The sequence below is a fragment of the Schistocerca cancellata genome, chromosome 11, assembly GCF_023864275.1.
Source record: "Schistocerca cancellata isolate TAMUIC-IGC-003103 chromosome 11, iqSchCanc2.1, whole genome shotgun sequence".
Classification (NCBI taxonomy): domain Eukaryota; kingdom Metazoa; phylum Arthropoda; class Insecta; order Orthoptera; family Acrididae; genus Schistocerca; species Schistocerca cancellata.
In genome coordinates this window covers 87753898-87768212 of record NC_064636.1, presented here as the reverse complement: position 1 = coordinate 87768212, position 14315 = coordinate 87753898, and the positions used below count along the sequence as shown (strand labels likewise).

Sequence of the window (14315 nt, the reverse complement as noted above, 5' to 3'; positions counted from 1 at the left end):
ATGGATCGGTCGTGGTGGAGATCGTGATCAGCAATTCATGTCACGGACCCCACGCTCTCCCGACTTAACCCCATGCGATTTCTTTGTGTGGGGTTATGTGAAAGATTCAGTGTTTAAACCTCCGCTACCAAGAAACGTGCCAGAACTGCGAGCTCGCATCAACGATGCTTTCGAACTCATTGATGGGGACATGCTGCGCCGAGTGTGGGAGGAACTTGATTATCGGCTTGATGTCTGCCGAATCACTAAAGGGGCACATATCGAACATTTGTGAATGCCTAAAAAAACTTTTTGAGTTTTTGTATGTTTGTGCAAAGCATTGTGAAAATATCTCAAATAATAAAGTTATTGTAGAGCTGTGAAATCGCTTCAATCATTTGTAGTAACCCTGTATGTTGCAGTGCTCTCCGATACACACGATCGAACAGCGGAGGAGTGGTACTCAAGGGTCAACGTTAGGTTACAATATCTCCGGATGTAATTAACATTTTACAATGCAACAAACGGCACTGATTACGTATTTGTTTATATGTTCAGATGCGCTAACAAAACTAATGGGGTTCCATTTGAAAAAACGTAGGTTTGTGTTAAAAAACATACTTCCGTGTATTTTTGTATGGTTTGTATTAAACAATTACACTAGCCCCTCTCCTCACGTTCGGTCTGTGGAATCGGTTCGTCAGTATTTGATGTGGTTTACGAAATATATCCAGCGGTAATGTTAGGTGACTCACCCTATATATATATATATATATATATATATATATATATATATATATATATATATACACTCCTGGAAATGGAAAAAAGAACACATTGACACCGGTGTGTCAGACCCACCATACTTGCTCCGGACACTGCGAGAGGACTGTACAAGCAATGATCACACGCACGGCACAGCGGCCACACCAGGAACCGCGGTGTTGGCCGTCGAATGGCGCTAGCTGCGCAGCATTTGTGCACCGCCGCCGTCGGTGTCAGCCAGTTTGCCGTGGCATACGGAGCTCCATCGCAGTCTTTAATACTGGTAGCATGCCGCGACAGCGTGGACGTGAACCGTATGTGCAGTTGACGGACTTTGAGCGAGGGCGTATAGTGGGCATGCGGGAGGCCGGGTGGACGTACCGCCGAATTGCTCAACACGTGGGGCGTGAGGTCTCCACAGTACATCGATGTTGTCGCCAGTGGTCGGCGGAAGGTGCACGTGCCCGTCGACCTGGGACCGGACCGCAGCGACGCACGAATGCACGCCAAGACCGTAGGATCCTACGCAGTGCCGTAGGGGACCGCACCGCCACTTCCCAGCAAATTAGGGACACTGTTGTTCCTGGGGTATCGGCGAGGACCATTCGCAACCGTCTCCCTGAAGCTGGGCTACGGTCCCGCACACCGTTAGGCCGTCTTCCGCTCACGCCCCAACATCGTGCAGCCCGCCTCCAGTGGTGTCGCGACAGGCGTGAATGGAGGGACGAATGGAGACGTGTCGTCTTCAGCGATGAGAGTCGCTTCTGCCTCGGTGCCAATGATGGTCGTATGCGTGTTTGGCGCCATGCAGGTGAGCGCCACAATCAGGACTGCATACGACCGAGGCACACAGGGCCAACACCCGGCATCATGGTGTGGGGAGCGATCTCCTACGCTGGCCGTACACCACTGGTGATCGTCGAGGGGACACTGAATAGTGCACGGTACATCCAAACCGTCATCGAACCCATCGTTCTACCATTCCTAGACCGGCAAGGGAACTTGCTGTTCCAACAGGACAATGTACGTCCGCATGTATCCCGTGCCACCCAACGTGCTCTAGAAGGTGTAAGTCAAGTACCCTGGCCAGCAAGATCTCCGGATCTGTCCCCCATTGAGCATGTTTGGGACTGGATGAAGCGTCGTCTCACGCGGTCTGCACGTCCAGCACGAACGCTGGTCCAACTGAGGCGCCAGGTGGAAATGGCATGGCAAGCCGTTCCACAGGACTACATCCAGCATCTCTACGATCGTCTCCATGGGAGAATAGCAGCCTGCATTGCTGCGAAAGGTGGATATACACTGTACTAGTGCCGACATTGTGCATGCTCTGTTGCCTGTGTCTATGTGCCTGTGGTTCTGTCAGTGTGATCATGTGATGTATCTGACCCCAGGAATGTGTCAATAAAGTTTCCCCTTCCTGGGACAATGAATTCACGGTGTTCTTATTTCAATTTCCAGGAGTATATATATATATACATATATATATATATATATATATATATATATATATATATATATATATATATATATAACGTGCTACCTGTCTAGGTTTTGTGATAGCTGGTTCCCACAGAGCAGTGCCTTTGCTGTCCAGGTGTCGGTGATGGTGCCGGCGCTGCTGTGGGTGCTGACGCCGGCGCTCGTGGACGCCATGTCTGCCCCGGCAGCCAACGGCACGGCAGCCACCAGGGGAACCCCCCTACCTGTGTGGGCACCCTTCGACCTGCAGCGCTCCCCCAACTACGAGCTGGTCTACGCGGTGCAGGCCGTCACCAATGTGGTCATGAACCTGACGGGCCTCTTCCTCGACGTCTTCTTCGTCACGCTCATGCTGCACCTCACTGCCGAGCTGGACGTCCTCAACCTCAACGTGGCCTCCCTGCGCCCGTCTCCCGTAGCCCCTGCCGACAGTTTAGAAAGCCGGGACGGTGACTCTCTCGCCAAACAGGCCTCCACTGACGCCCCCTACACTGCACGGGGAGACTCGTTCCGTGTCCGCACAAGCACGTCCAGATTTCACATGTACCGACTCCTCGTGAAGAATATCCAGCATCATCAGATGATAATCATGTAAGCTCACTAAACCCTTCGTTTTAATGTTGTACTGTAGTGGAATGTCTCAAACATTGCGTTGATCCCTCAATTAAGAATGAACTCGCAAACTACAATTATGGTTCCATGTCAGCTTTTGGATATTTCAGAACAAATGCCAGACGTGGACTCGAACCCGAATTTCGCGCTCTAACCATTTTGGTAATCCAAGCATGCTACCAAAAGGGGCTCAAATCTCCATTTGGCTTTGCATCTACACTTCTGGCCATTAAAAGTGCCACACCACGAAGATGACGTGCTACGGACGCGAAATTTAACCGACAGGAAGAAGATGCTGAGATATGCAAATGATTAGCATTTCAGAGCATTCACACAAGGTTGGCGCCGTGGCGACACCTACAACGTGCTGACATGAAGAAAAAGTTTCCAACCGATTTCTCATACACAAACAGCAGTTGACCGCCGTTGCCTGGTGAAACGTTGTTGTGATGCCTCGTGTAAAGAGGAGAAATGCGTACCATCACTTTTCCGACTTTCATAAAGGTCTTATTGCACCCTATCGCGATTGCGGTTTATCGTATTGGGACATGGCTGCTCGCGTTGGTCGAGATCCAATGACTGTTAGCAGAATATGGAATCGGTGGGTTCAGGAGGGTAATACCTAACGCCGTGCTGGATCCCAACAGCCTCGTATCACTAGCAGTCGAGATGACACGCATCTTTTTGCACGGCTGTAACGGATCGTGCAGCCACGTTTCGATCCCTGAGTCAACGGATGGGGACGTTTGTAAGACAACAACCATCTGCACGAACAGTTCGACGACATTTGCAGCAGCACGGACTATCAGATTGGAGACCGTGGCTGCGGTTACCCTTGACGCTGTATCACAGACAGGAGCACCTGCGATGCTGTACTCGACGACGAACCTGGATGCACGAATGGCAAAACGTCATTTTTTTCGGATGCATTCAGGTTCTGTTTACAGCATCACGATGGTCGTATCCATGTTGGGCGACATCGTGGTGAACGCACATTGGAAGTGTGTATTCGTCATCGTCATACTGGCGTATCACCTGGCGTGATGGTATGGTGTCCCATCGGTTACACGTCTCGATCACCTCTTGTTTGCATTGACGGCACTTTGAACAGCGGACGTTACATTACAGATGTGTTACGACCTGTGGCTCTACCCTTCATTCGATCCCTGCAAAACCCTACATTTCAGCTGCATACTGCACGACCGCATGTTGCAGGTCCTGTATGGTCCTTTCTGGATACGGAAAATGTTTGACTGCTGCCCTGGCCAGCACATTCTCCAGATCTCTCGCCAATTGAAAACGTCTGGTCAATGGTGGCCGAGCAACTGGCTTGTCACAATACGCCAATCACTACTCTTGATGAACTGTGGTATCGTGTTGAAGCTGCATGGGCAGCTGTACCTGTACACGACATCCAAGCTCTGTTTGACTCAATGCAGCTGTTGTTCGTCTCAGATGCTGTATTACAGTCTCCATCTCATAGCAAGGCGGTGACAGGAGAAAACGTTTTTTTCACCCTGCGTGGGTGAGAGCACAAGGCAGAGCAGGCACCAGGACTCCTGGAGATTAGAGCTGCTCCTGGACGTGTGCTCAGATAGCCAAAGTGGTTAAGTTGAGTGGTTGGAGCAAGTGGGAAATCTGGATTGGAGCCCTGGTCCGGCACAAATTTTCATTTCTTCTGAAACATTCTGGAGGTCGATCCCGAATCATAATAGCAATTTGGGAGTTAATTCCCTTCTTTTGAGCATTAAAATTTTTATTAGAGTTATTATTTTCTTATGAGAGCTGCTATGGTAACGCGATAATTACTTAAGCGCAGCAGACAAAAAATTAGTGACCCCACGTGACATCAGCTAATACTCTGTAACACTGCCTATAACCTTGATAATTGGGATTGGTGATGGATACTGAATGCACCAGACACTATGAACAACATTAATTTTAAATTAACAACAGCCTCAGTTGCAACGTTTAGCAAGATTTACCTAGGTTTCAGTTGGGATAACCCAACCTTCTTCAGAATAAAAGGAACTACGATTGGTCCATAATGGACAACGTCAGAAACTAAAAACTATAATACAGAAATACGTCGTCACATTGTAATAACTTACCCGGGAAACAGCCACGGCCCCACTTCGCGACCGCAGTACGGCAGCAACGGACGTTGTTCTGGTACTGTCCACAGCCTCGAGAGCGCATGCGCGACACTGTGTGTTGACACTCGTAGCAACGTGTACTCCTGAACTTAAAATTTTATGAATAACCAGGTGCGGCTAACGAAATTGACGTACACGTTGTCCTGTAAGGAACACAGATATATCGACTGTCTTAACATGTCTAATAATTTGTTGGACGTCAAAAGTGAAGGGAGCAATGCGTTTACTATTTTAAGACAACCTAGCATATTCGGGCTAATCACCGAACTTGACCGGGGTCGACAGAAGCGTCCGATCCCAAGCATCAGCTTTGACCCATGACGTAAGGGTGTTGTCGTGTGTGACGTCATGACGGCGCGGTTTGTGAGTGTGGTGTGTTTGTAGATGTCGTCGTGTTGTGGTTTGTTGTGCTCTCTGGTGGTATGTTCAGGGTTTTCGTTTGTGTGGTGTAATGGGCTCAGTTTGCTTTTGCCCATTATCAAGAATTGTTAAAGTGTCGGCTGTGTTTGTAGTGGAATTCGCTTCAGTGAGTTAACGATTTTGTGTGAAGGTTAATTTAGTGTTGTTCGCTGTACGTCATGCGGTAATTTTAGTAAAATTAATCGGCTGTTGTTTTTGTTCAGGAATGGATATGACGGATAAAATTAACACTGCGCAGCCAATGTGTGGCTGTGTATGTTGGTATTGGTATCGGGAGATGTTTTTGAGCTATATAAGCCAAGGGAAGTGTTTGATTCTAATTTATGGGATCGGAAGCTGCTGTTGAGCTATATAGATCAAGGGAAGTGTCCGATTCCAGATGATATTGTGTTTAGTGCTATTTGGGGAGTTTTGTGATGTCGGTGTTTTTCGTCATTACGTGTGGTTTTCTGTGTGGGAGGGTGTCTAAATTTGTTTATATTTAGTTTGCCCCCTCCCAAAAACACACCATTTCCCGCGTTTATCCCGTTAGTGTCGTTAGGCTTTTTGTGGATCGTGTGTGTGTTTGTTTTTCGATGTATTTTCGTCCTCATAATGTGTACGTACCGACTTTATATGCGCCATATTGGAATCGTGGTTTGTGGTCGTTTCCCCCATATTTGTGACGTCATGGGTCAAATCAGACGGGCTGGATCGGACGCTTCCATATTTCCCTTGACCGAATAAGGATAACAACGTGTTTGAAATACCAGATAATACCAGCTGTTCAGGAAACGGGAGTGCTAAAAACATGTTGGAAAGGGTATAATCACTACTCCCTACAGTTATGGCGGATGGAATAACGGTTGAAAACCTTCAAAAAAAGTCTTTAATTCGCAGCAGAAGCTTCTCGTTAAAAAGGTTATTTTTGCCATATAGTAATTTGCATTTCTTCCAAAACATCCAACCTCGCACCCTTCACTTTACAATGCAAGAGTTGAGTATTATTCGGAGGGTTGGGTGCGCGAGCCGTTTGCACCAAGTGTTCAGCGAATGTCGAGCCAAGTGTGCCATCTGCAACTTTAGTGGGGATAGGGTCCTTGTGTCTCGTTAGTAAGGCTCTTCCTGTTTGGCCGATGTAAAATTTCGGACAGTTGCCACATGTCATTTTGTAAACTCCGGATAATGGCAAATTTATCTTTAGGCTTTTCTAAAGTGTGAATCAGATTCTTCTGCAAGCTATTACAGGGCTATTACAAATGATTGAAGCGATTTCATAAATTCACTGTAGCTCCATTCATTGACATATGGTCACGACACACTACAGATACGTAGAAAAACTCATAAAGTTTTGTTCGGCTGAAGCCGCACTTCAGGTTTCTGCCGCCAGAGCGCTCGAGAGCGCAGTGAGACAAAATGGCGACAGGAGCCGAGAAAGCGTATGTCGTGCTTGAAATGCACTCACATCAGTCAGTCATAACAGTGCAACGACACTTCAGGACGAAGTTCAACAAAGATCCGCCAACTGCTAACTCCATTCGGCGATGGTAAGGGGAAATCAACGGATCGGCCTGCAGTGAGCGAAGAAACGGTTGAACGCGTGCGGGCAAGTTTCGCGCGTAGCCCGCGGAAGTCGACGAATAAAGCAAGCAGGGAGCTAAACGTACCACAGCCGACGGTTTGGAAAATCTTACGGAAAAGGCTAAAGCAGAAACCTTACCGTTTACAATTGCTACAAGCCCCAACACCCGATGACAAAGTCAAACTCTTTGAATTTACGGCGCGGTTGCAACAGCTCATGGAAGAGGATGCGTTCAGTGCGAAACTTGTTTTCAGTGATGAAGCAACATTTTTTCTTAATGGTGAAGTGAACAGACACAATGTGCGAATCTGGGCGGTAGAGAATCCTCACGCATTCGTGCAGGAAATTCGCAATTCACCAAAAGTTAACGCGTTTTGTGCAATCCCACGGTTTAAAGTTTACGGCCCCTTTTTCTTCTGCGAAAAAAACGTTACAGGACACGTGTATCTGGACATGCTGGAAAATTGGCTCATGCCACAACTGGAGACCGACAGCGCCGACTTCATCTTTCAACAGGATGGTGCTCCACCGCACTTCCATCACGATGTTCGGCATTTCTTAAACAGGAGATTGGAAAACCGATGGATCGGTCGTGGTGGAGATCGCGATCAGCAATTCATGTCATGGCCTCCACGCACTCCCGACTTAACCCCATGCGATTTCTTTCTGTGGGGTTATGTGAAAGATTCAGTGTTTAAACCTCCTCTGCCAAGAAACGTGCCAGAACTGCGAGCTCGCATCAACGATGCTTTCGAACTCATCGATGGGGACATGCTGCGCCGAGTGTGGGAGGAACTTGATTATCGGCTTGATGTCTGCCGAATCACTAAAGGGGCACATAGCGAACATTTGTGAATGCCTAAAAAAACTTTTTGAGCTTTTGTATGAGAGTGCAAAGCATTGTGAAAATATCTCAAATAATAAAGTTATTGTAGAGCTGTGAAATCGCTTCAATCATTTGTAATAACCCTGTATTAGTGGAAAAAATTGTCTTGAACTCCTGGTTCTTTAGAAGACTGCGAGTCATGCAGTTATAATATTGTGCAGGAAAGACGCGAATAACCGGCAGAAACCCGATTAATCAACATGACAACGCCTCGCCGGGAAAGCTCGAAAAAATTACACCAAAGAAGATGCTCGTGGAGATGCGCTGATGCATTACTGTTACCGTTTACTGTTAACAGATGGCAGCACCGGACTTAGAATTAAAATCGCATAAACGCGAAAAAGGGGGTACCGAATCCGCGTATAACAGGAACTCCCTGTATTAAGCCGTCGGCACACGGACCGTGCACCCGAACGTTGAGCGTGCCGAGTTTCTGACGTCATAGCTTGGAACAGTGCGTTCGGGAGTCTTTCCGAGCGTGCAGAGCGATATGTGGCATGTCAGATATTCCGAGCGTGCGTCAGAGCGTTGACCAGTCAGATGGCACAATGCCACCTACGTCACACGCACGCCGTCTCCCTTCAGTACAGAGTTGGGAGGCGCCATATTGGCATCCATTTCAAGCCTATATGGTATACATGCCGTTTCTGACAAGGGAACCTCCCCATCGCACCCCCCTCAGATTTAGTTATAAGTTGGCACAAGTGGATAGGCCTTCAAAAACTGAACACAGATCAATCGAGAAAACAGGAAGAAGTTGTGTGGAACTATGAAAAAATAAGCAAAATATACAAACTGAGTAATTCATGCGAAGATAGGCAACATCAAGGATAGCCTGAACGCAGGAGCGCCGTGGTTACCGTGAGCAGCTGCGGAACGAGAGGTCCTTGGTTCAAGTCTCCCCTCAAGTGAAAAGTTTTTCTTTATTTTCGCAAAGTTATGATATATCCATTCGTTCATTGACGTCTCTGTTCACTGTAATAAGTTTAGTGTCTGTTTTTTGCGACCGCACCGCAAAACCGTGCGACTAGTAGACGAAAGGACGTGACTCTCCAATGGGAACTGAAAACATTTGATCGCAAGGTCATAGGTCAACCGATTCCTCCACAGGAAAACACGTCTGATATATTCTATACGACACTGGTGATGGCATGTGCGTCACATGACAGGAATATGTTGTCGACCCACCTAACTTGCCCACTTGGCGAATGGGTAAAAACATTCTTCTATGTTGCCCGATTTAGGTTTTCTTGTGGATGTGATAATTACTCCCAAAAAAAGTGATGAAAACATAAGAGTTTGTTACACAAACTGCAACAAATGAATCCAACAGTTTCACAGTCGCACAGTTTTCCCTGTGCTCTGTAAAAACATATGTTTTTAACGTTTTCAAATTTTTCCGTGTCTAGACCGTCAAATCCTGCATATGTCCAAGCAAATCTGAACATGTCCTGGAATTTTGGACAGCGAAGTTGATTATGTGTGAGTACCTGAACTTTGATAATTGTCTGAAAATAAAAAATAAAATTTTACACTCGAAGGATGACTTGAACCAAGGATCTCTCGTTCTGCAGGTGCTCACGCTAACCACGAGACCACGGCGCTCCTAATTTCATATGATCCTTGAAGTTGCTTATCATCGGCATGGACTACTCAGTTTGTATATTTTGCTTCTTTTTTTCATACTTCCACACAACTTCTTCCTGTTTTCTCGATTGATCTGTGTTCAATTTTTCAAGGCCTATCCACTGTGCCAACTTATAACCAAACCTGAGGGGGGTGCGATGGGGAGGTTCCCTTGTGAGCACCAGCAAATTGAGAATCACTGGAAAACTCGTTGTTAACTGTGTGGTTCATTCCAATACAATAACAAGAAACATCATATTCGTGGCAAACGAATTATTGTAACTTGCGTACAATGGGAGTAGGCTGTTTGAAGGCAGCGGCACACTGACCATCCACCCAAAACGTATTGTTCTTGGTACAATTTGTTATAATTATATTGCAATTAGTAACATATCTACGATTAAAGTTTTCAGCAAGGGCTAGGATACTATGATTAGATACAACAGTTGTTGATTCAGTGTAACGCGTAACGTCACTGGTCTGTATTGCTTTGTTTGTTGGGGCGGTGGTTCGCGTCTTCACAATTCCGAATTTTTTTCCCTAACATTCACGTTTTATTAGGAGGAGGAGGAGGAGATTTAGTGTTTAACGTCCCGTCGACAACGAGGTCATTAGAGACGGAGCGCAAGCTCGGATTGGGAAAGGATGGAGAAGGAAATCGGCCGTCCCCTTTCAAAGGAACCATCCCGGCATTTGCCTGAAGCGATTTAGGGAAATCACGGAAAACCTAAATCAGGATGGCCGGAGACGGGATTGAACCGTCGTCCTCCCGAATGCGAGTCCAGTGTGCTAACCACTGCGCCACCTCGCTCGGTCGTTTTATTAGGTTCTGATACTTTATTATTAGTTTAATATAAGTATATACTATAATATTTGATGTTATGTATATATAAGTTCACCTTTTTTTTTTAAGGGTGACTTTGTTCGATTGACTTAATCTGCTGGATAGCTTGCGCTACTTGTATAAAGATATTTTGCTCCTTTCTCTTTTACGCTTCGTAATTCACATGTTGGAAAGATTCTGCTGCTGGGCAGGAACAGTGATCAAGTAACACTGACCTTGGGGTTTTACTAAAATGTAGGAACGACGAAATAATGTTTATCTTATTCGAAGAAGTATTCCTAATTTGTACCGCACTACTTGTAATGGCACTTTTATAAGCCAGTGTCCTTACTGATTGGACATGGTGTTGTGGCGTATCAAGATAGCCACGCCACTCGGAAGTAGCCGAAATGCACGCATTACACACGCCGTCTGGCGTGAGGTCTGAAAGAGGACACGTAATGAATGTTATAAAGAAAAAAGTACGTAGCTGCTGTAATGCTTAACTTTAATCCATCATTTGTATACAGCATTCTTGATGATACAAGTGAGACTCTCTCTAGAAATGGTTAATGGCGCCTTGCTAGGTCGTAGCCATGGACTTAGCTGAAGGCTATTCTAACTATCTCTCGGCAAATGAGAGAAAGGCTTCGTCAGTGTAGTCGCTAGCAAAGTCGTCGTATAACTGGGACGAGTGCTAGTACGTCTCTCTAGACCTGCCGTGTGGTGGCGCTCGGTCTGCAATTACTGACAGTGGCGACACGCGGGTCCGACATGTACTAATGGACCGCGGCCGATTTAAAGCTACCACCTAGCAAGTGTGGTGTCTGGCGGTGACACCACACATGGTACTTTCCTTTCCGTGGACGATGGGGGAAATGTGCGTTTGAATGCAGCTAACGTGGGGATTTTACGCGCGTCCGTTGAGTAAACGGTGTGATTTACGAACTAGAAACTTCCCTCAACTGCCGCTGGAGTGCGTTGCGATCGCGTATACCCACGTTGGGACCCACGTAGCTTATGCTCAAGTCGCATCGTTCCTGAGCGTTCAGCAGCACGTTGAACTTGGCACGTTCAGCGTTAACGTTCGACAGCACGGTCCGTGTGCCGGCGGCTTTAGACACGCCCTTAACAGAGCACACTGGTTGTTTTGGAGCCCTGCAGATGACGTAGGACCGCTACCGGACGTCCATGTCACACTCCATCACTGATGTGAAGTCACTAGATTAGATTAGATTTACTTTCATTCCAATTGATCCGTAGTGAGGAGGTCCTCCAGGATGTGGAACATGTCAGAAAAACAACAATACATGACAAATATTTACAACTAAAACAAATAAGCTAATGTACCATTCCACAGGTCCCAAGTGGAATGATAGTCATTTTTTAATGAACATTAAGAGTCATTTTACAAATACTAATGCACTGAATTTAAAATAAAAAAGTTTTTATTTATTTATAAGGTAATAAACATGTAATACAACTACTGTAATACTTATTTACAATGAACACATTACTGCACTGAAATGGTGCAGAAGTTAGATTATACTTACACACACACACACACACACACACACAAATTTTCAGTGAACACATTAGTGCACTGAAATTGTGCAGAAGTTATGTTGTACTTATATACAAATCAGTTGGTTTTACTAAGAAATTCATCAATGGAGTAGAAGGAGTTGGCCACCAATAAATCCTTTAGGCTTCTCTTAAACTGAATTTCATTGGTTGTTAAGCTTTTTATGGCTGCTGCCAAGTTATTGAAAATGTGTGTTCCTGAATAATACACACCTTTTTGTACAAGACTAAGTGACTTTAAATCCTTGTGAAGATTATTCTTATTTCTAGTATTGATTCCATGAATTGAGCTGTTGGTTTGAAAAAGTGATATATTTTTAATGACAAATTTCATTAAGGAATAAATATATTGGGAAGCAGTAGTTAGTATCCCTAGTTCCCTAAACAGGCTTCTGCAGGATGTTCTTGAGTTCACACCACATATAACTCTTACTGCACGTTTTTGTGCCCGGAAAACTTTGGCTTGGCTTGATGAATTACCCCAAAAAATAATCCCATATGACATTATGGAATGAAAGTAAGCATATTATGCAAGCTTTTTCATTTCTATATCCCCTATGTCTGACAAAATTCGCATTGCAAACAGAGATTTGTTAAGACACTTCAGCAGTTCTGTGGTGTGCTCCTCCCAGTTGAATTTATTATCAAGCTGTAATCCCAAGAATTTAACACTGTCCACTTCTTCTACCTTCTTGTCATCGTATGTTAGACATATACTCTTGGGACACCCCTTACAAGTTCTGAACTGCATGTAGTGTGTTTTTTCAAAGTTTAGTGACAAAGAATTGGCTAGGAACCAGTGATTAATGTCCACAAATATTTTATTGGCTGATCTGAAGTGACGGGTACGCACCAGTCAGTTGTGTGGAACCACTACAGTACGGAGAATCGACATAGAGACGCGCACAGTGACAGAAAGAAGATATCGTGTCAGGACGTGCCTGTTACCACATCGTGATGAACGCGGACTGACCAATTGGTCTACAAGAAATTGTGTATTGTTCGCTGCTCTGTATCAGGACACCAAGGAGGCAATTCTCACGTTGCAGTTGATACTGGAGGCAGGACTAAAGAAAAGCGAAGACGCGTTCATAGGATTTATCCACTTGTCATGTAAATGTAAAATGGTGCAAGATGTTCGAAATTTTGACAAAAATACAGGGCTATTACAAATGATTGAAGCGATTTCATAAATTCACTGTAGCTCCATTCATTGACATATGGTCACGACACACTACAGATACGTAGAAAAACTGGTAAAGTTTTGTTCGGCTGAAGCCGCACTTCAGGTTTCGGCCGCCAGAGCGCTCGAGAGCGCAGTGAGACAAAATGGCGACAGGAGCCGAGAAAGCGTATGTCGTGCTTGAAATGCACTCACATCAGTCAATCATAACAGTGCAACGACACTTCAGGACGAAGTTCAACAAAGATCCGCCAACTGCTAACTCCATTCGGCGATGGTATGCGCAGTTTAAAGCTTCTGGATGCTTCTGTAAGGGGAAATCAACGGGTCGGCCTGCAGTGAGCGAAGAAACGGTTGAACGCGTGCGGGCAAGTTTCACGCGTAGCCCGCGCAAGTCGACGAATAAAGCAAGCAGGGAGCTAAACGTACCACAGCCGACGGTTTGGAAAATCTTACGGAAAAGGCTAAAGCAGAAGCCTTACCGTTTGCAATTGCTACATGCCCTGACACCCGATGACAAAGTCAAACGTTTTGAATTTTCGGCGCGGTTGCAACAGCTCGTGGAAGAGGATGCGTTCAGTGCGAAACTTGTTTTCAGTGATGAAGCAACATTTTTTCTTAATGGTGAAGTGAACAGACACAATGTGCGAATCTGGGCGGTAGAGAATCCTCACGCATTCGTGCAGCAAATTCGCAATTCACCAAAAGTTAACGCGTTTTGTGCAATCTCACGGTTTAAAGTTTACAGCCCCTTTTTCTTCTGCGAAAAAAAAACGTTACAGGACACGTGTATCTGGACATGCTTGAAAATTGGCTCATGCCACAACTGGAGACCGACAGCGCCGACTTCATCTTTCAACAGGATGGTGCTCCACCGCACTTCCATCATGATGTTCGGCATTTCTTAAACAGGAGATTGTAAAACCGACGGATCGGTCGTGGTGGAGATCATAATCAGCAATTCATGTCATGGTCTCCACGCTCTCCCGACTTAACCCCATGCGATTTCTTTCTGTGGGGTTATGTGAAAGATTCAGTGTATAAACCTCCTCTACCAAGAAACGTGCCAGAACTGCGAGCTCGCATCGACGATGCTTTCGAAGTCATTGATGGGGACATGCTGCGCCGAGTGTGGGAGGCACTTGATTATCGGCTTGATGTCTGCCGAATCACTAAAGGGGCACATATCGAACATTTGTGAATGCCTAAAAAAACTTTTTGAGTTTTTGTATGTGTGT

The 14315-nt window shown here is 45.7% G+C and overlaps 1 protein-coding gene across 1 annotated transcript in view; it reads left to right on the top strand.

Annotated features, from left to right (window-relative positions):
• The window catches only part of LOC126108246 (uncharacterized), a 33737-nt gene extending 30916 nt beyond the window's left edge, over positions 1-2821 (top strand). The window contains exon 2 of the mRNA XM_049913475.1: positions 2342-2821. Within this exon, the coding sequence (XP_049769432.1) occupies positions 2342-2821 (480 nt within the window). The remainder of the gene's footprint in view (positions 1-2341) is intronic.
• The last annotated feature ends 11494 nt before the right edge of the window (positions 2822-14315 follow it).